General features: G+C 32.7%; 1 protein-coding gene and 1 non-coding gene across 6 annotated transcripts in view; both read left to right on the forward strand.

The window, feature by feature from the left end:
- LOC106663893 (small conductance calcium-activated potassium channel protein) overlaps positions 1-22,466 on the forward strand; it is a 444,847-nt gene that overhangs the window by 168,838 nt on the left and 253,543 nt on the right. For 4 of the 5 annotated variants that reach the window (XM_014389122.2, XM_014389120.2, XM_024229796.1 and 1 more), the window contains one exon: positions 21,163-21,264. The exons of the other annotated variant lie outside the window; for it this stretch is intronic. In XM_014389122.2, the coding sequence (XP_014244608.1) occupies positions 21,163-21,264 (102 nt within the window). The remainder of the gene's footprint in view (positions 1-21,162; positions 21,265-22,466) is intronic. 5 annotated transcript variants of the gene reach the window in all.
- On the forward strand, positions 15,022-15,094 carry Trnag-acc. The gene has a single exon. It is a non-coding gene; the product is annotated as a tRNA-Gly (tRNA).

Consider the following 22,466-nt stretch of genomic DNA (forward strand, 5'->3'; position numbering starts at 1 on the left):
CGTTTTAGTGCTTGAGAGAACTCAAGAGAAAAGATGAAAGTTCCAGACTCGCTTCCAAAAAGGTCAGCCCATCAAAGTAGTGAATCTACATTAAGAGCAACAATGTTCATTTATTTTTTAAATTTTTTGACGAGGGTTCGCAACAGCAGGAGTTATGTCAACCAACAGGGTATCGGTGCTTACTGTTCATTTATTTTTATTTCTTAACACTTGGCCAGTTTCTGAATGAGGATTAAAACATCAGGGCCACGTGTACAGAAAGCAGAGATATGAGGGTGAGAAAAACCGGGTAAATTGGTTCGAGTAAAGATTCACATGACAGCTATCTCACTCCTATAGTAGGCATGGACAACCCCGTTCTTTCTGTTCAGAAGAAGCAATATGATTAATGACGAATACTGTAAGAGATAAATGGGGAAATGCTGGGCGCACCTAACTGCCAAAAAACGCTAGATAAAAAACTGACATTGGTCCCTAGTCCACGCAAAAAAAGAACTGGATCTACTATAATCTAGAAAAAACCTCGATGGATCTAATGACAAATAAAAAATAAGAACAATTACAAGAGACCAATGTCGATGGGAAGAAAGTTATACGGGCTTGGATGCTTTGACATTTGGGGATTGCTTAGAAAGAGGAAATTCGCAAAGGCCATATCAACGCACCAGAAAACATAACCGCCCAGAGGTATCAAGATTAAAGATGAATACCATAAGGGGAAAATAGAAATTGCTTGTCTCAAATTGACTAGCATCTGGTCTGCAGAGGCCAGGGCGAGAAAAGAACAGGGCATACTTACTATGTTAGGCGGGAAAGATTCCGCAGATTATGTACAGAAATAATAAGGGTTAAGTGTATTTTACAATCCATTATATTTCGTGGTCCGATTGACCAAAACCTCTTTCAATTAATTAATCTTTTTATGTAAGGTATTGGTTGAAATGAGAAATGGCAAAAAGGAGGGAAAATTCGAAAGGTAGGTTGAAATGGGGAGTTGGTGTCTGTGTGGATCAACGTCACGATAGCTCAAGTGGTTAGAGCAGCGGCGTATTGAGCCGAAGGTCATGGGTTCGAATCCCGCTCGTGACACTGACCTTATTATCTCAGCCAAGACGTTACATAAAAAGAATAATTAATTTAAAGAAGTAAATCAGTCAATTGACCACTAAAACATTAATGGATTAGTTGTAATGTTTGCATTTTGTTTTTAACCCATTAAAACAGTATTGAGACTATTAGGTTAAACCTCCATTGAGCTGTTGCTTCGCATTCGAAGATGATATGAGTGGCTGTTTCCTCCTCCTCATTACATAATCTGCATATGGGATCATCGCTGTATAAACCCGTGTTGTGTAGATATTTTCTCTGATACCAGTGACCGGTTAGTAGTCCTACCACTCTTCTGAGTTTGGTCCTCTCCAATTGCAGCAGTGTTTTTGCCAGTCTCGATGAGGGTTCGTTCTAGCACAAGTGGTAGAGCAACGGTTTATTTAGCCGAAGGTCGTGGGTTCGAATCCCGCCCGTGACACTGACCTTTTTATCTCAAACAAGACCTTACATAAATACAATAATTAATTGAATTTCAATAAACAATTCAATACAATAGAATTATTCTATCAAATTATTTCACGCAATTTTTTCATGTCGCCTGTAAAATAGATTATATTTGTCATTTATAAAACAATCTATGATTTTTCTAACACCACCACGTGGAGAAAATAGTCTAGGAGTTAATTAATCTTTCTAACTTACATTTTTCTTAAAAGTATTTTTTAAATTCTTTTTCTATTCTTTTTAAATACTGGTTTCTTATGATTTACGTATCGGAAATAACTGTTTAAGAGAAAAATATATGTTAATTTACGAGATTATTTTTTATTACTGATTAGATCATATATTATTTAACATATTTGATTATTAAGAGTATACATTTAATACTTTCATAAAAAGCTTAGAATTTTGTCCATTCTAGTCCACTTATTTTTGCTCTTTCAAACGAAATATAGTTCAAATTATCTAATCTTAATAGGTTTGCTATACTATTGAATTTATTTGGTTATTTTAACAACAACATATAGCATAAACACGATTTGGGGATAAACGCGTCGGTTCGATAGGCCTTATTATTTTTAGCCCTTGTCTCTTAGGCGCCAAGCTGTGTAGGGGAGGTATAAGGAATTTACATAATACCGCTCTCTCATGTTTGGAACATGTCGAAACAGTGTAGTTAGAAGGGTATACAATAAAAACAGCATGGGAGTAAAAAATAATTGAATGAAAATACAGGTGATGAATACAAATAATATTTCTGACTCTTCTGACAACTGAAAAATGACTTTTGTAGTTAAAATCTGCACACTCACACAAAAAGCAATTAAAAATAATATAATTCACAATAATTATTTTTGCGTTTTTTTTTAAATACTCAAAGGAAAAAAATCGGACAATGGTATTTCGTTATTTATTTCAAACAATATGTATTTTTATCGCTATATTAATTACAGATTAACAGAGATTAACATTTTTTAATAAAGATTTAGTTAAAATTATTTAATTATGATGGTATAAAAGAAAATTTAACGAAAAACTGAAAAATATTTTTATGATAGGTTTAATTGAACTAAAAATTGATTACCTGGTTTGGCTCATAATTGCGCACTAAGAGCAACCTAGGTTTAAAAAAAATGATTAGTTAAATTTTAATCTATCACTAAATAATTTTTCAGCGTTTTAGTGAATTTTCTTTCAAACCATCATAATTGAATATTTTTTTAATCAAAACTTCCGAATTTCTGATCTCGTTTAATCACTTATATAGGTTAAACATAGCAGCCTTTAAGGTAATTCAATATTAATTGCATTTAACTTGAAAAGCCTAAGGGAAATTAATTAAATCCCTGTGAGGCCACTCAACACAAATGTAGCTTAAACTATCACCTGTAGGTTAAATAGAGCAGCAACCCTTCGATAGTAGTGTATGTTACCTTTTGAAGCCCCGATGCATGCAATTAGTTATATAAAGCTATTTTTAATATGTCAAATAAGATAGTTGAAAAATTTCAATTTAATGTGCATGCTCAATTTAAAACAAATAAGCGAACACGATACTAAATTCGCTTGGAAGATAATTTTTGAATATTATGAACTGCATGAGAAGTTTTTTAATGTCAATGTCTTATATGTATTACAGAATTAATTGATTGTGTTTAACAAATAATACAATGCCGCTCTATTTCCGATTCAATTAAATTTTTTTGGTGGGACACCAAACAGATGAAGGCTTCCACGTTTCTAAACTAATATTCAGCCCGTTTTCAACTTGTTCTTTTTTCTCTTGAAATTTTCGAACAAACAACTTTTGTCCTTTTTGCATGAGATTAGAACTTAGAGATACAACCCAATACATAACTTACCATGCAAAAAGTTTAGATGGTGAATATGCATTTGGATTAAAAAATAAACTTTCCCTCTTCATCGTTTTTCATCCGCAGTAAGCTTGTTTTAAATAAAAAAGAAAGTTCGGAAATTTAAACAGTCCTAATTTACTCATAATAACGAATGAAGTAAACTTCCCCTTTCAAATAATTTTGACAGTTTAAGGAAAAATTTTTCCTTTCAAGGAGCTTCGTGACTAGTACGGACTTTCTAAAATGTTAGACTCTTATTTTTAACTATAATGGTCACCATTCTAATTTGTGAAATTTATTGTCTAAAAAATACAATTATTTTCGGAAAAATATTTAAACGAGTCAGGATTTCACGGCGAATCGGTTATACAGTTAAACTCAACAGACTAGTCTTCGGAATATACATTACAAAGTCGCTAAAGTTAACAATATGACAAGAAGTCTGAAGTTTATTGTTGTTCTTAGATTTTTATTAGTTATATTCGAACTTACAAAATATTTGAACGATAGAAAGTATTAGCGCTGATTGTTTTTTTAACTAAAGCCTTCAATTTTAAACTTTAAACATGACATTAAAATTCAAACAAATTTTAGCCCTTATAGTTTCATTGCAAAAAATAAATAAATAAGGAACATTGTTGCTGTCTTTCAAAAAATATCTGTACAAAAATGAAGATTAGCTGAATTTATAGAGACGTGATTATAAGTACTATCTCAAATGGCGTTAGTATTGTAGTAAAAATTGGAAATATACAAAATATAAAAATTACTTACAAATATTGCTTCCTTGTTAAAAGTGTCACGTAATAAAAATATATTAATTACTTTTTTATCGATAGGATCGGGAAATAAGTCATTAGTGCCGTTATTTTCCGTTTGACCAAATTGCAAATTAATATTTTCTTTCAATATTCCTTTCAGTTTCAAAAAGTTTTTTTGCATATTGGGTACAATTTCCGAACCGAATAAAAATATATTAATTACTTTTTTGTCGATAGGATCGGAAAATAAGTCAGTAGCGCCGTTATTTTCCGTTCATCTTGACAGTTGAAATAGCCAAATACACCTATTCACCAACTCACACTTCAACCGGTAGTTGAAAATATAAAAACCTGTTAAAACACATACTTTTTCTAAGTTACTTGGAATTTTAAATGTTTCACTATGCTACAAAAGCGTTTCCTGTGTCGATTCCCCTTTGCTCATAGATTTTTGATTGAAAAAGTATGACAAAATACAACAATGTGTTTGAACCTTCGAATGTGTCAGACTGCCTGTAACAAAGTTATTTTACTTTTACTAACCAAACCCTAACATAATTCAAGTTACCCCTATCTAACTAACAAACTCATTGTATTTTTTATCACAACACACAGACAGATAACAGAGCACCGGATAATAAATCGATTTTGCAAAATAGGACGCGCGAGAAAACAATAATAGAGAGTTGGTCATACCACATTGCAATTAATGTTTCCTAATGGATTAAGTTGGGTCTAAAATCTTATGCCTAGCAAAAAATAAGTCTGCAAACGGTTTGGAACAATGAAAACTATACCTCTTTTTTTATTTTTAAAAACAGGTTTGTGTTTGTAGTGACACTCCCCCGGAATTTAATGTTTTTAAAATTGTGTGTTAATAGGTGTGACTAGTTATTTCCTGTATTGAAAATAGTTTAGACACCTAGCATATTGTATGTACACGTAGTCCCCATGTGATGAAAGGGTCTATGTTTGCAAATGTTGTAAAATTGTAAAATCGTTAACATAAGCTATGGTAAGTACCATGTCGGGGAAATGTTTTTTTACAACAATAAAAAATAATTGTTAGCAAAATTTTTCAGCTTAATATCAATTTATTACCTTATTACTTAAAAATATGTGCATAAGAAGAAAAAATAAATAAGAAATGTAATAAAAGTCAATAGAACTTGTTGTATTAGTTGAAAACCACTTATTGTATATACATCCCTTTATGTTTAGTGGTCTAATTGATAAAAACTACTTTATTCATTGAATGATTATTTTTATGGAAGGTCTTGGTTGAGATGAAAAAGTTAACGTCAAGAGCGCGATTCGAACCCACGACCTTCGGCCTAATTCGCCGCTGCTCTAACTGCTTGAGCAATTGTGACATATTGTATATAGTTGGAATGCTTTCGGTTTGTATTTATTGTACAAATATAACTCAACTATGTTTTTTAATTTGATAATAACGATAACTTGTATTATTTAAAATATGTAACAAAAAGTGGGTACAAATCAAATCCTATTATAAATATTTGTTTATTGTTGTTAGTCCCATGGAAAACTTTAATAGCTGTCAATGCGGTAATTTTGAAATCATTATATAATATAATATCAAATTTGATTTTTTTGGCAAAATATTGTTAAATGTGAACTAAATTTTTAAAAATGTTTGAATGTTTTGAAAAATTTTACCTTTTTTAATTTAAATGTATTATCTTCGTATAATATGTATATATTAGCCTTAATAAAACATCAGGAAAAAGGCCAATATGTAAGAAAAGAAAAACTCTCAGTTTTTAATCTATCTTTCCAGGAAAAATTCTACATCATCATGACTTTAATTGTCATTCTGATATACAATTGACAGTTGTAATCTTATTTCACTACTAACCCAGAAAATCAATATGTTCGACATGAAGTTTCAGTATTAACTGTTAACCAGTTCTGAAAAAAATAATGTATTCCTAAAAAACTTGATTAAAGAATTGAACCGTTTTATCAGAAAATATAATTTTGTACTGCATACCAAGCAAAAAATATTTATATCGCATTTATTTGTTTTTAATTACTAATGTGTCATGCGCGTGCAACTTTTCCCAACAAATCCAGTGAATCTAACCTTTTTGATGCTCGCTATTAAAAAACAAACAAAAAGTAATAATAAATATAGTTGGACGTAATAATGTCGTATATTAAATGTGACAATGTTTTGACAAGCTTAGATAAAGAAAATGCTTTTTATCAACAGATTCTTGGATATGCAATATTTATTTTTCCAGACTAATAATTATAATTCAAGTATTTTTGAATATATTAGTCTAATTCATATTTTTTATTTGACTTGCAATCAAAAGTGAACACATATTAAAATATAAGATTATGGATTTGAAGGGTTTTAATTTATTATTATATTTATATTATATTTTGGAAGTTAATAAGCAAATTGATATCAGTGTCACATTTCACTCAATTGGGGCCAGTTTTCCTTAGTTACACACAGAAATTTCTGATAACAATCAACATTTGTAGCAGGTAAGCCAAGAAGTGCGAACAGTTTTTTGTTTTAATTAGAGCCCAACTCATTAAATAATAAATAATTGATATTGCTATATCGTCGATTTAGTAGAAGAAACGAAAACAATTAAAATTTTGTTGCATTTTTATCAATAATACATGTTTATTTTTTATCACCCTTGGAAATTGTTTTTCTAATTTTTCAACTCCATTTACATTTCAAACAGTATGTTGTGAAAAACATTTTTCTTAAGTTACCATGTAATGACGAAAATGTCCTTCCATTCTGTTTATGTACTTGGTAGTTGTGCTGTTTTCATAAAAAATGTTTGAAGAAAAAGAAAAATATACAAAGTTTGAAACTCGGTTCTTTTTATTTTTACAAGAGAGTAAATTGCGGAAACTTTAGGTGTGGGGGAGGTACTGCTCCTGGGGGAGATGTTGGGGTTAAACTGCGCAAAAAGAGCATAGGGGTTAGATCGTTTGCGGTATGATTAAAGACTTCATAAGCCAGTATTTAATCTAAGTTAATTAGCCGACTTTGTAAAGATGACCTTTTTGGCCTTATAGGAATAAAGGGTCGTACACATTGTCAGCACGCCGCTCAATACCAGGTCAGGTTGGCAATTAACTTCATGTCTAAACCAAAATGCTGTCAATCTGCTACTTCCAACTCGATGTTTATGGTATATGCATGTAGGTAAAAATAAAATATCCAAGGTTAAATAAAAACAAATGTAAAAAATGAAAACTTTTCTTCAATTAAAATCACAATCATTCAGACTCATTCCAGTTAGTTTCGGAAGTATATTAATTTTAAAGATAGTAAAATATGGCTATTTTGATGGGAAAGTCATTGCACTAGCCTCAATTGAGTATTCTCAAAAAAACATGAGTTCTCTCATATATATATATAGAGAGAGAGAGAGAGAACTCATGTTTTTTTTGAGAATACTCAATTGAGGCTCGTGCAATGACTTTTCTATCAAAATTTTCGGGGATATCACTAAAGTTGCCTTATTTTACAAGTATTCCAGGGCATACTTTTGCATTTTTTAGAATTTTTCTTAGTGAAATTTCTTTTGCAAGGATGAAAAGCGTGATTTCGAACCCAAGAAAAGCAGCAACCCAGGATCATCGTACATGTCACAATTTTAATAAAAACATTTGTTAGTTCTTCTCATAAAGAGTACATAATTAAATAAAAATTACAATGAAAGTGAAACTTCATTAAATTATGCATTTTTGGCACATTAACTGATGCATTGCTTGAAATGCTTTCCTTCATATTGGATGCACGTGGTTTCAATTTTCTCTGAGTGTTCCTTCGTTTCGACGGGTGTGCTGTACACTGCATTTTTCAAAATTCCCTGTATGTAAAATTCTAAGGGTCAAATCATGTATCCTCGCTGGCCATGTCACGAGAAGAACGTATTTAATTTTTGTTACAAACTATTGTAATAAACGTTTTTATTAAAAATATGGCATGTACGATGTTCTTGCGTTCCTGCTCTACTTGGGTTCGCAATCAGGTTTTTCAACTTTGCAAAGGAGATTTCACTAAGAAAAGTTCTAAAAAATGTAAAAGTGAGTACGTCCTTGGAATACTTATTAAACAAGGCAACTTTAGCACAATTAAATATTTCCCAAAAAAAACAAACAACAAATATACGGTTGGCCCTTTGTTATTCTTTGGGCGGCAACTGTATATTCGGAAGCGCAAATTTTTCAATGGGAATGTTGTTATCTTGTAGAAAATTCATCGTAATTTGCAATGAAGGTTTGTATTTTAATGAGGCTAAAGTTGATACATTACGATTTTATGTTTAAAAAAATCTGATTTTAGACCAAAATCATAAAAACGTTAATATTTCAGGAAAGAGCCCAGATAGCAACCTCGTTCTGGTGGCACTGAACTGGTTATAATTAGGGAATCCACCTCGGCAGTAAACACCTGTATAAATATATATANCAAATATTAATTATTAATATTAATTTACTGAAAATTTTACAATATTTAACCTTGTTAGTTGTTAATTAATCTAAAAATGCCGAGATGAGGAAGAGGCTGTGAGTGATGTGCAAGAAGTTATTACATTGCCAGATATTTATCGGAAATTCAAGGAAACTTCCTTTTGTTGGAAATTCCCTTCCAAGGACATCCAATTTAAAACTTTAATAAAAAATAATCCACAACATGACGCGTGAAAGACGGCTTAAATTCCGCTGAAAAAATCTTACAAATTTAGAAATTAGTTAATCTCTCTTATTAAACAAATATTGGGTGCAATTGGCTTTAAAAGTGATGGGAACAGAAAGTTTAGAAAATTTATTTTTTCATTGTGCATTATATTATTTTTTTATTACATAAATCAAAGGAAACCTGTTCTCATCGAAACTATGTGCCTTCCTACAGTAAGAGTTTTTTCGATGAGTTCGATAGGCCTTAAGATTAAATTAGGTACTGTTGTTAATTAGACCAATCAGGAGAAATGAACTAATAAAAAGATATAAATTCTAATTTTCTCTAACACATTCTATTGGTTGGTTTATTATCATATGAACAAGCAAAACACTCAAGGTATGGATTTGGTGAAATTAGCTTGTAGTTACAGTCATCCTTTGTTCCTAACTAAGTCAATCAAGACTACCAAACACGATAAGATTTTAGTGATTAGACAAGAAGATCTATTTCGCCAGATGACATATTTTATTGGTAGAATCGCAAAATTGGTTGGAATTGAATTTGGACGTGCCTGAACCACCGTCTTCTACTCTCAGATCGTTTTAGTAATAGTCGGTTATACATAATGTCGTATATTGTTTCAATAATTTAAATTATCATGTTCATATCATGGTCAAGCAAAGGGAAGGTAAAATAAACAAGCTATTTTAATCTCCTAGTTCAATTTTAATAGATGAAACTTCTTAAAAAAAATATTATCGTTACTATTTTATTACTGTTATTTATTTAAAAATTTTAAACAAAAAATCTAAAATATTACATTATTACAGATCCAAATTATACTGAAAAAACAAACGAGATTTATGAAGAAAGAATGAATTAACACTCAGCCCAGTTTGCTCGGAACAATTTTCTTCTTTTCCCTCGGTTTTTCCGTTGGCTGGACTAACGGACAAACATAAGAAATAGAGAATAAACAGAATGAAAAGGGTGTCAGTAAAGGAAGTTCACCCCTTTTCCACAGAGTGATAAGGGGTTGGGAAAGTTAGAAGGACAATCCCATCAGTTTTATGTGAGAGATTGAGATCTACGTTTCACTCTGAGTGACAATAATTAACTTCCCACTTTGCCGTTTCTAACTATCCCGTTCACAAGCGTTATTTCGACGATAACCTAAAAGGAATTTTCCATTAAAAGTCATGTAATAACAAACAGTTAATCTTAGTTATATAAATATTATTCGTTGTAATTATAATACATATAGGAAAGTAGCAATTTTCTAACTAAATTTATCATGCAAGCTTAATTGAAAAACATAAACATTTTAAAAAAGTTAAAATGGTGGTTATTATTATTATTCATATTAGCATCATAAGAATAAAAATATACTGTACGAATAAGATCCCTAGTAATGTTGTAATTATATTAATTAATCTTTATGTAAGGTATTGATAAAAGGTGTAAGGTGATAAAAAAGTCAGTGTCACGAGCGGGATTCGAACCCACGACCTTCCGCTAAATACGCCGGTGCTCTGCCACTTCAGTATTGTGACTTTAATCCACTCGGACACCAACCTCCCATCTCAACCCACCTTTTTTTAAATTTTCCCTTCTTTTTGCCATTTTTCAATTTTTTTTGGTTGTGATTATAGTGAGCACAGTGCGCTATGAAATGTTTACAATTCAGTTTAAACTTTTTAAAAGGAGCAAAACCGTGAATAACACGATCTTTTTGTTTGATTAAATTAAACCGATAGTATTAAAATTTCAACGGCTCATTTATCAGGCAGCTCTGACGCTGACAGACATGATGATAGATGAGAAGGGGACAAATTATATTCCATCGTTTTATTTATTTAACTAAAAGTACCACGGGTCGAAATCCATTGTAGGGTTAGGGTTTCGATAAGTGTTTGGTTTTGTTCAATTTCTTAATTTATAACAAAGGCAATAAATCACTTTTTTTTATCAATTTTAAAGAAAAAAGACAATAAAAAATTCATGTTTTATTGACATTTAAGTTTTCAAACTTTGTAATCTATCGATTTATCTAAAAACGTTTTAATAATATATTAAAAACGTTCCACTCAAAAATATCTTACATAATATTTTTAGCTTTTGATCAAAATTGGAACCTTTTTTCATTGGAAACTTAAGGGAATCGTACACTCTACTCAATTTTTCATCCTTAAGACCTAGCTTGCTTACAATTATTGTATAGCATGGGTTGGATGTTTCACTCTAAATTCACTAATTTCGTGGTCCGCTTGCCCAATTAATTGTAATATATTAATTGGTCAAGCGGACCACGAAATTAGTGAATTTAATGATTTAAAATGAAGTATACTTTACTAAAGCTCTCCGTTGTCGTCGAGAATCCAATCCGATTACACGACATTTGAAAAATGGCAAAAAGGAGGGAAAATTCAAAAGGTGCGGTTGAGATGTGAAGTTGGTGGTGTCCGAGTGGATCGAGGTCACGATAGCTCAAGTGGTAGAGCAGCGGCGTATCAAGCCAAAGATCATGGGTTCGAATCCCGCTCGTGCCATTGACTTTTTTATCTCAGCTAAAAACCTTAATTAATTATTTCACTCTAGTTTGAACAAATGCCGCTGCTTTCCCTCAGGTAGAGTCCTCGGGCAATTACTGTCTTCAGTTTATCCTGTTGGTCCTTATCAGACACGACTGTCCTAATATTCGCTGATGAAACTTACATATCCTCCCACTCAGACCATTAGAGCTCACCGAACCCTCCAGACACCACTCCTTTGAACAATGATTCAAAAACTGGCTAATCAAACGCAACACCACAAAATCCGAAAACACAACCTTCACCTTTCGCTGCAGCTCTCTCTCTCTCTCTCTCTCTCTCTTTCTCTCTCTCTCTCTCCAATCTATTATAACCTTATCACTGTAAAATCGAAATGACATCATTCCTACAGATCTATCTAGACAAGCGACTGACCTGAATTCCTTATGCACGACATAAAAGAACAGAACTGAATCGTAGGTTACGATTACTTAAAATATCACTAAATCACAGATCTTAAATTTCCCTCGACAACAAAATACTTAAACACATCTCCATACTCAAGCCATTATGGACATTGGTCAAAATACAACAAGAAGCAATGAGGTAAAACCTAACATTTTAATCTCTGAAGAATCCATACCCTACAACTGCACATCCTTAGATCCATTTACATTTTTTCCTCTATAAAACTATTTGTAAGACCAAAATCCCAAAGACCCAAAAAATTCCATACGATCAAATTCACTCTAAACTTCACGTACAACTTCCTCTCTGTAAATTCTCAATAATCTTTCTTGATGTCTAAAAGGATAGTGGCTTCGTGACCTCTCAAATAGTTTGATTGTTAAAATTAATGTAACGTAAGTACATACGTAGTGCAGATAGTTGCTTATTAATTATCATGCATACAATATTTTTGTATATTATATTCCATGAAGATTTAACGCTTATTTACAAAATCGGTACTTTTTTCTGGATCGTAGTCTGCCAGATAATTATGAATTGCCAAACAGTAGATTTATAAATTTCAACAAAGATAATCGCTAGTCAATGAATAAGAGTATTTCTACGTCTAATTTCAATGATAACACAATTAATTCGTGAACTGACCCGATTGAAGAATTCACTAAGTTCCCTTTTGCCAACGGGCCATATTCAAAATCGTTAGAATATCTGTCTTAATAATTTCAAATTTTTATTACTTAAATATAGTTCTGAGCAAGTTTTAACTTTGTTTTCGTATTAAATATTTATTTCAAACAACGCCTATGTTTTTTTCTAACGTTGAAATTGTTAAGCATTATATTTTACTACTAATGTTGACAAGATAAAATGTATGAGGTAAAATATACATTTCTTATTCATTTAATAATTAAATTAGCCCTAATTTGATAAATATATGTGCTAATTAATTTTAATCTAACTAAGTCATGTTTCGTTTTTCCTTGAATTAACTTAAAAAAAATTTAAATTCAATTTAATCTCGTTGGGTTGTGGGGGCAGTTTTAGCAAAACTTTAAATTGTGCGATTTTTCTATGTTGTCTGGGAGGTGAGGTATCTGAAATTTAGTCGCTACGATCATTATGCCTGATTCTGTCGTGGTTAGTATATTATTAGCCCATCCACCACTCAGCCGTACCTGAACGAGAACGTTTCTAGCGGATCGCACATATTTACTAAAATTTTGGTTTTGAAAACGTGGTCTTAACCTCAACTTGGACGTTAGTCGGTTTGTCAGGCGCGTTTCGACATTTCAAATTATTCAGTGTCCAGGTTTCAATTTTTTCTTTTCTCTACCCATTTTTTGAGATAAAATTGGGGAAAACTTGTCAATTTTTTACAGGGAATCTATGTGCTTGTGCCCGGTTTTAAGCACAGGCAACGCCAATAAAAACATTTGTATTCATTCCACAATAAAAGAAATGTGTATTGTGAGGATTAAATATTTGTAAATGATGGTTCTACCCCAAATTGGTTTTGCAGTAATCCGGATTTCGAGTTTGTGGGTAGAACCAAAACTCGACTATTAAATAGATATACTAATTTCATCATCATCATTTTTGACTTTGTTTATATGTATAGACTATTTAGAAAATGAAGTTGTGCATAAGCAAATAAAGAATCTTTACAGACTTAGCAAAGATTGACCAAGATAAACGGTAACTATTACAAAGCCGTAATTTTCTAATCCAATAAATTTATGAAAATTTGAAATGCCACCATGACGACTCGAACGAATATCCGGGGTTTTCGGACAATCGCGACCATTAATGTTATATACTTGAAAAGGGGGAAAATTAAAAAGTACATAAATATGTTGGAATGTAAGACAGTGAGGGCCGGAGTCGGCCCGAGGGGAGAATTGCCTTAGTTACGCTTCCCCAAGGGACCATATTTCAAAGCAACATTCGGGGATTCTGTGTTTCTTTATCCTACGAATTCTAGTGTAACAGGGACCAGGGGTTGTGATGGTAGGAAACAAAAGGGATCCTTATGAATTACAAAAAAATGCGATTTTATTTCATAATAAAATAATTATAGCTCAACGAAATAGGCGTTTCATTAATCATTTTGTGAAAACAATCCATTTTATTTTCGAAAGTGTTAAACAAAATCGTGAGCTAGTTAGAAATTCATTTAGTGTACGAAATAATATGAATGTTTGAGACGAGAAATCCTGTCAAAGACTAAAAACTAATTTATTTTACTCACATAAAACAAAACTTTATTTTTAAAATAGATCAGCTTTTAATAATTAATTAGTGTTTGTTTTAATCGGGGATGAGGCCACAAATTTTAAATTAGTGTTGTTTTAAAATTACTCCTGCTTACTATTTTTATTATTTAAGCTGTGTACAAAATATTGATTTTTCGTTGATTAGATGACGATAGTGGATATAAATTCTGAGGCATTTGGCATACCGAGCCCTTCGAGAGATAGCTATGCTATACTATCCCATGCTCTGTCCGTATAGCACTCCTGTAACTCCTAATTCATAGTTTAATTCAATTTTTAGATCACGTAATAGTGGTTGCAATTTTGACGATGACTTCCTAAGTCCTAAAGCATGAAATAAAGGAGAAAGCCTGCAGATAAGTTCACTAGTTTTGTGGTCCGCTTGACCAATTAATTAAGGTTTTCAGTTGAGATAAAAAAGTCAATGGCACGAGCGGGATTCGAACCCACGATCTTCGGCTTGATACGCCGCTGCTCTACCACTTGAGCCATCGTGACCTCGATCCACTCGGACACCAACCTCCCATCTCAATTCAAAAGGTGTGGTTGAGATGGGAGGTTGGTGTCCGAGTGGATCGAGGTCACGATAGCTCAAGTGGTAGAGCAGCGGCGTATCTAGCCGAAGATCGTGGGTTCGAATCCCGCTCGTGCCATTGACTTTTTTATCTCAACTAAAAACCTTAATTAATTGTAATGTATTAATTGGTCAAGCGGACCACGAAATTAGTGAATTTAATGATTTAAAATGAAGTATACTTCACTAAAGCTCTCCGTGGCCATTTCATTTGTCGCCGAGAATCCAATCCGATTACACGACATTTGAAAAATGGCAAAAAGGAGGGAAAATTCAAAAGGTGGGGTTGAGATGGGAAGTTAGTGTCCGAGTGGATCGAAGTCACGATAGCTCAAGTGGTAGAGCAGCGGCGTACCAAGCCGAAGATCGTGGGTTCGAATCCCGCTCGTGCCATTGACTTTTTTATCTCAACTGAAAACCTTAATTACCTGCAGATAAGTTTAGCACCACAATCGGTCAATAGGTGCCTGGGGGAGAATGCTTCTTCAGAGAAACTGCAAGCACCGTGTTGGTCGACGCCAATTTTTTTCAACTGTCTATTCATAAATAATTTTTATTTATGCTGTATAAATATGCACTAGCTGTGTATATATATATTATGGGTTTTTCTTAATTAGATGATAAATTTTGCATACTGCGCTCTTTGACATATTTTGTACCCATTTTTCTGTACGTATTGGACACCTGAGACTTATTCATCATGTAATTTATTTTTTAATCCAGGTAATAGTGGTTGTATTTCTTTTATGATAACGTGGTAAGTCCTAAAGCATCTTAACTTGTTAATTGGTATGTTGGGGGGGTTTCTTCCGAGAATGAGCAAGTACCGTGTTAGTTGGTGCCAATTGTTCTCAAGTGCCACAGTGCCCCGTTCCCACTCTTGTTAGAATTGATGCATTCTGTAGTTTCTTTTTTTCAAATCTCGCCAGGAGGTTTATGGATCGTTTGTTGTTGTTGTAGTGAGTGAATTCCACTGTCTCCATGTTTTCTTTTGTAAGATAATGATTGATGATAGTATTGATCCATATGCCGCAAACGGTTCTAAGCCCTATCAGCATCGTAGCAACCCCATTCGTTATAAACAGATCTGCTTTTTCAATCCCCTGTACTCTTGCCCGTCCTGGGACCCAGAAGAAAGGGATTTCGTTAGCGGACCATTCTCAATCAATATTTGAATTATGATCAAGTTTGTCATAGAAAACTCTTGATTCTACATACATGATGCACTAGTAGAAATTCTGTGGTCGATACCTTCTTATTTACAAAATGATAATCGATTTTAATGCTCTGATGGCTTAAGTATTAAGTATTATTGGTATATTGAACATGATTTATTCATAGACTAAAGGAAAAAGTGTAATAATCATATTACATACATAATATATGGTGAGGTAACTCGTTCTTTCCTAACAGATTTTGTAGCGCCATTAACGAATATCGTGCCTGCCATGAAGGAAAACGACTCCATAACCATTAACTAATGAACGCCATTATTCGTATAAACCTAGTTGATTCTTAATAAGTATAGCCGTAGAGATAGGACAGACTTTGCTAATATTGACATTTTCCGTCAGAAATTAAGATTAAAATAAATTATTGTTAGCAAACATCCAATACGTTCGATATTTTGTTAAACTGCACCAGTCCACTCGTTGCCGGTCCTGTTCATGTGGTTTTGAAAAGAAAAAAACACAACTTGAGATTCAGATTTTTAATACTCTCATCTGATGAGTTAAGAATCCGACGGCTGGCTAACCAATATTACTTTTAATTAAAAGTTTCAGTATTCCACGACTCCTCCTTTGTTTTCGATTCTTCGAGTGATAAATCCGCTTCTCTAAACTCGGGAAACTACTAACTGCATTTGTGTTAATTTCACTTTGACCGCGACTAAGTAGAATGTTTGAACAAGATCATTATGACAATAGTTTCCTTTTAGTCTACACTGTATTCTTATCATTATGTTTTTCAATCTTTGAAAGCTAAGAATGAACTAATACTTGAACGGGGGGAATTAAAGATTCTGTTTTTCAAATAAGATATTTATTTGATGAATAACGAATATCGATTTTCAAAGAATTCCGTTGAAATAATAACATTAAAAAATTTAATACGTAGTATATCTAGTTAAAGCTAAACACATAAACAATAATTAATCTTTATGTAAGGTATTGGTTGAGATAAAATAGTCAGTGTCACGGGCGGGATTCGAACCCACGACCTTCTACCACACGCTTCGTGCCTTCGATCCATTCGGACACTAACTTCCCACCTCAACCCACGTTTTCCCTCCTTTTTTGCTATTGTTCAAATGTCGGGTAATCAATTCGATTTTCGGCGACAAACGAAATGCCCACCGAGAGCTTTAGTGAAGACATACTTCGTTTTACTTATTAAATTCATTTGAGTTCGTGGACCGATTGAACAATTTCTTTTCAGTTAATTAATCTTTATGTAAGGTATTGGTTGAGATTTAAAAAAAAATAGCTATAGTCACAATAGCTCAAGAGGTAGAGCAGCGGCGTATCTAGCCAATGAAGAAGTATACCTTCACTAAAGCTCTCCGTGGCCATTTCAGTTTCCCCGAGAATCAAATAGATTACACGACATTTGAAAAATTGGCAAAAAAGAGGGAAAATTCAAAAGGTGGGGTTGAGATGGGAAGTTAGTGTCCGAGTTGATGGAGGTCACGATAGCTCAAGTGGTAGAGCAGCGGCGTATCTAGCCGAAGATCCTGGGTTCGAATCCCGCTCGTGACACTGACATTTTTATCTCAACCTGTACCTTACATAAATATTAATTAATTGAAAAAAGTTAATTGGTCAATAGAACCACGAACTCTAATGGATAAACACCAATGATGAAGAATTACTAGAGTTAAATCTTGACTGATCAAAGATTGTTTTATCTGTCTTAAAAAATGATAAATAATACTAATACTAACCCCAAAAACGGTTTTCCTTTGTTGTTAGTAAACGGCATAACTTTAAATAATAAATTTAGCTTTAACAGTCTCTCTTGCACCCCCGCTTCTGCAAATATTTATCCCGGGCATATTTAACGGCTGTCGTAAGATGGCGCAAACAAGCCAAATTAATATCAGTTAATCAGCTAGAAGTGTGTAACCATTACAAATAGATTATCTTCCTTATACTATAGCGCATTTATGCCTTCTAATTAAAACAGCGAATTGTTGTTTGTGCTTATCTTTCCACGGAAGCTTGAAAACAATGCCAAGCAAAAGAACGCCTAACGCAGGATTTATTCACCAAGTAATACCTTATTTTATAATGTACAGTAAATAAAATTAAAACTCTTTAATACATCTGATTTGTCACTACCCCTTTTTAAAAACTAATGCTAATATGTAAGAATAAAAAAATTGTACGTACTCGAAAGCCTGAACTATAAGACGAATTATTTAAAAAATTCTACCTTGAAAAAAAGTACATGAAAGTTCGAAATATCGATCAAATCATATTTTTTTGTGCAAAGTGTTTTCTTGGCTGCAGCACCCATCAATTGCTCAGTTTTGACATATTCACAGCCATTAACTATGTATATAATTTATAAAATCAATATGTATTGTACAGATTGTACCTTTTGTTTTCAAAACATTTTAATTGCTTCTACTAATTTATAATCAAATACGAAATTTATCTAATTTAAATAAATAAGAAATTCTGTCTTCTCTTTCTGCTAGTTTATTGTTGGTTAAAATTCCAACAGAAATTATGACCAAAAAAATCCACAATTCTAAACATTTTGGCCAACAAAGAATATAAGATTTTTAAAAAATATAACTTTTTCTCCGACAATTGAAATACAAGCCTCGTTTAAAATATTGCAAACTCTATAAAATTTCCATATTTTTTAGTTTTTGACCTTAACCCACATTTTATTTATATTTATGGTAATACTATTGGTTGTAAATCATCGGGAATCATATTTTTAATCTCGGCTTACCAAAAACCAAAGGATCAATGTTTTTCTTAGTTCATACCAACGTTTCTTTCGGTCCGTTCATACGTTGTGTTGGCAGCGTTTACTCTGTTAATTTTGTTTGTGTCACAATGAATCGTTTATGTCACGATGAATCAGTCAAAATTATCATTCGTCATAAAGAAGATAAATCATTGCGCTATATCGCTAATTGCAGTGGTATTCATTATTCATCACTTTAAAGGTCATTAAAATGGACAAGAAGGCGGCTATATTCAAAACATCAAAAAATAGCAAATGTCGTAAACGACCTTCTCAATCCGGAAGCTCAATTCAACAACTTCTGATGTTAAGAACCGATCACTGAATTCAGATGATATCAATTACAAAATCAATTGTAAGAAGAAAACTGAGAGCCAAATTTTAGATCAAAAAGAAAATATAAAGGTCTAGAAAGACCCGTCGAATATCTTTATCGCAGAACACCAGAGAGAGAGAGAGAGAGAGAGAGAGAGAGAGAGAGAGAGAGAGAGAGAGAGAGAGAGAGAGAGAGAGAGAGAATGTAAGGAAACACAAATCAAGTGGTCATTGACTGTTGCACTGTGCATCACATGTTTTAACTTTCCAAATGGTCGTGAGATGGAGAAAGAAAGAGCTAGTAAGTGCAGAACTTGGAAACAGTGAATTTGGAAGAAGGGTCTAACATGTTCTGCGGTAGAAAAATTTGAGTACCGAATTTGTATGAATCCACACTTGAATGCTTTACGATATGTGGAGATGAATCTACAGAATCTTGAAGTGTCTTTTATGTCTTTGATAGATAGTCATTGCTTATGTACGATAATGCTTGGCCACGTAAGGCAACACGTGCGTTCTAAGTATCTGGCCACCACAGGTATCCATACAATTGAGTAGCCAGCAGAAGTCTGGACCTGACCGATTAACCCTGTACCACATTACTAAGCGCGGGTGGCTAGAAGAAAGGAACAACATAACTCAGGGTTGATGCCAAAAGGGATGGAACTAATCAATTAAAGCCAAAGAACTGCTGAAAAGTTATAAGAAATCTTTATGTAAGGTATTGGTTGAGATAAAAAAGTCAGTGCCACGAGCGGCTTTCGAACCTATGAAAGAAGTTATTTGGTCAAACGGACCTCGAACTCTAATGGATTTAATAATTAGAATGAAATATATCTTCACGAAAGCTCTCCGTAGCCATTTCATTTGTCGCCGAGAATCGATTAGATTACACGACATTTGAAAAATGACAAAAACGAAGGAAAATTTTAAAGGTGGGTTAAAAAAGTTAAAAATAAAAAAGTCAGTGTCACGTGCTGGATTCGAACCCAAGACTTTCGGCTAAATACGCCGCTGCTCTACCACATGAGCTACTACACAAAGCTACATCAATCGCCCATGCCATGGAGAGTCGAAATGGCTAGTCTGTGGCATGGGAGATTGAAGTCACGTTCGCTCATGTGGTAGAGCAGCGGCGTATTTAGCCGAAAGTCTTGGGTTCGAATCCAACACGTGACACGGACTTTTTTATCTAAACCAATGCCTTACATAAATATTAATTAATTGAATGATATTTTACTATATATTTAGGTTAAAGAAAAATGAAATCGTTTATATTGTACTTCTGAGCCTTTGTGGTTTATGTAAAAATAGATGTTTTATTAAAATACAAAAATGTCAGGGTGTTGCGATATTTTCGACTGGAGGGAGGGCATGAAAATAAAAATAAAACTGACTATTGTATTGTGCAAAATTGAATAATGCCTCCAATACAATATTATTTTTGTCTAGTTTTTCATTTATCGTTCAGATTGTACAATTTTTCATGTAAAACATTTTTAAATGTCATTTTACTAAAGAATATTCGATACAAGTTATCATTATATTAAAGTAATATAGTATTATTATATTTTAGGTAGTACTCTGAAGAGCATAAAAAAGAATGGAGCGTTTATTTGTACTTTTTATGTTAATTTAAATTTTTCATTATATTCTGTATTTTTTAAACAGTTCGGTGTATTAATTTGTCTTGAATGGTTAAAAATGCGTACGAAATGATTTTCCAGATAGCACCTTGTTTTGAATATATGTTTGCAGTTACATTTTTACATAAAATCGGTTTAAGCCAAAGTTTAACGGTTTTAAGAGAATACGACAATATTTATTAAATTTCCTTTCGTGAGAGAATAACCAAGTCAAGGATAGACGTTTTATTGATGTCATCAATATTCATACACCAGGTCAAAGAGTAGGGGCATAGAAACAGGCAGTCAACTTTGATGTTTTGTGGAATCAATCTCGTTTATATATCGTCGTGTATAGGGGAAAAAAACAATGTCATGGGTTCTTAAATGAGGACACGTTGTTCTACCTGGTGCTAAATATTCGACCTTGGCGTTTAAGCGATCGATGATTATCGAACGGGAAGCCTTCATCGGATTTTCTTCTTCGGGATGGGGCGGCTACTTTTAAGATCAGTCATGACTCCATCTGTTCCCCAGGGGATCCTCCTCAACCCGAACACTTTGGCGCAGCAGAGAAGGGCCAAACTGCGAAGAGCCTTTACTGACGCAACCAGTGAGACGGTCACCATAGTTAAAACGGTGCGTTCTTTATTTTTGTCATTGTTAGGCATGGTAAAATTGGTAACAAACAACATAATAGTTTTGTTTAATCTTTTTGCACGTTTCACACATTTAAATAAATATTTTCAGGAATTACCACTTAACCCACAGATTTAGCACATTTAATTATTTTTCTCACAATTAATATTTTCACAAAGCACGTATTTCAATATATAATTTATTAACACGATATTAGTCAGTTTTTTAAGCAAAAATTAAAATAATTCTGTCAAAAATACCTCCATGCGGTTTTAGATTATAAAATAACTTATGAAACAATATTTTCTCTGATATTTTGTTATTGTGAGTGATTTATTCCAACTCATACCAAAAGAATTTTTCAGCTTTCCGCATATTTGGTAAAAAAAAAGAAAAGAAACTTTCAAGAGAAATAAAATAATTTTGTTATTGTTTAAGAAAACAAGTAGGTTTAATGACCACAATAATTCATCACAATGCCAATAATGAGACTTTCTCATCTTAGTTAAAACTTTTTTAAAATTTTCCAGATACGTAAAAACTTTCCAGTTAAAATAATATAGTTATATAATTTCAAATCCAACTAATTAGACGGTACAGTAATAAAAAATTAATTGCGAAGTTATACCAAAGAAACTTGAACTGTACTTACAGTTAAAAACTACTACTAAACTTAGAAGATCATCAATTAATGCTCATGTTCATAATGTTGTCATTGTGTTTACTTTATTCATTTAAATTTTTTTAAGAATACATAAAATATTTATTAATTTTTTGCAGTGTTACAGTAGAGTACGTTAATACCAGAAATATAAAATGGTCAGAAATAATTGATATATTTTGCAACTAAATAATTCATGACCGCCTTATGGTTCGATCAAACATTGTTATATTTTTCTATAGAGAGAAAATAAATTAAACATTTTTTTTAAAGATGCGGTCTGTTGTGACGTAGGTTTTAGAAAAAAACATTTTCTTTATCGTGCCAACGTTTCGATCTTTATTGAGATCATCATCAGGGCCTTGTGTTGTCTGTATTTCAACAAAAAAGTTCTCTGATTGATAGCCGATGCAAGTTTCTTCTAATTGTTGGCGATGTCCTTCTGAAAAAACTTGCATCGGCTATCAATCAGAGAACTTTTTGTTGAAATACAGACAACACAAGGACCTGAAGATGATCTCAATAAAGATCGAAAACATGC

Source organism: Cimex lectularius, unplaced genomic scaffold (assembly GCF_000648675.2).
Source record: "Cimex lectularius strain Harlan isolate CLEC.00 unplaced genomic scaffold, Clec_2.1 scaffold41, whole genome shotgun sequence".
In the NCBI taxonomy this organism is placed as follows: Eukaryota; Metazoa; Arthropoda; class Insecta; order Hemiptera; family Cimicidae; genus Cimex; species Cimex lectularius.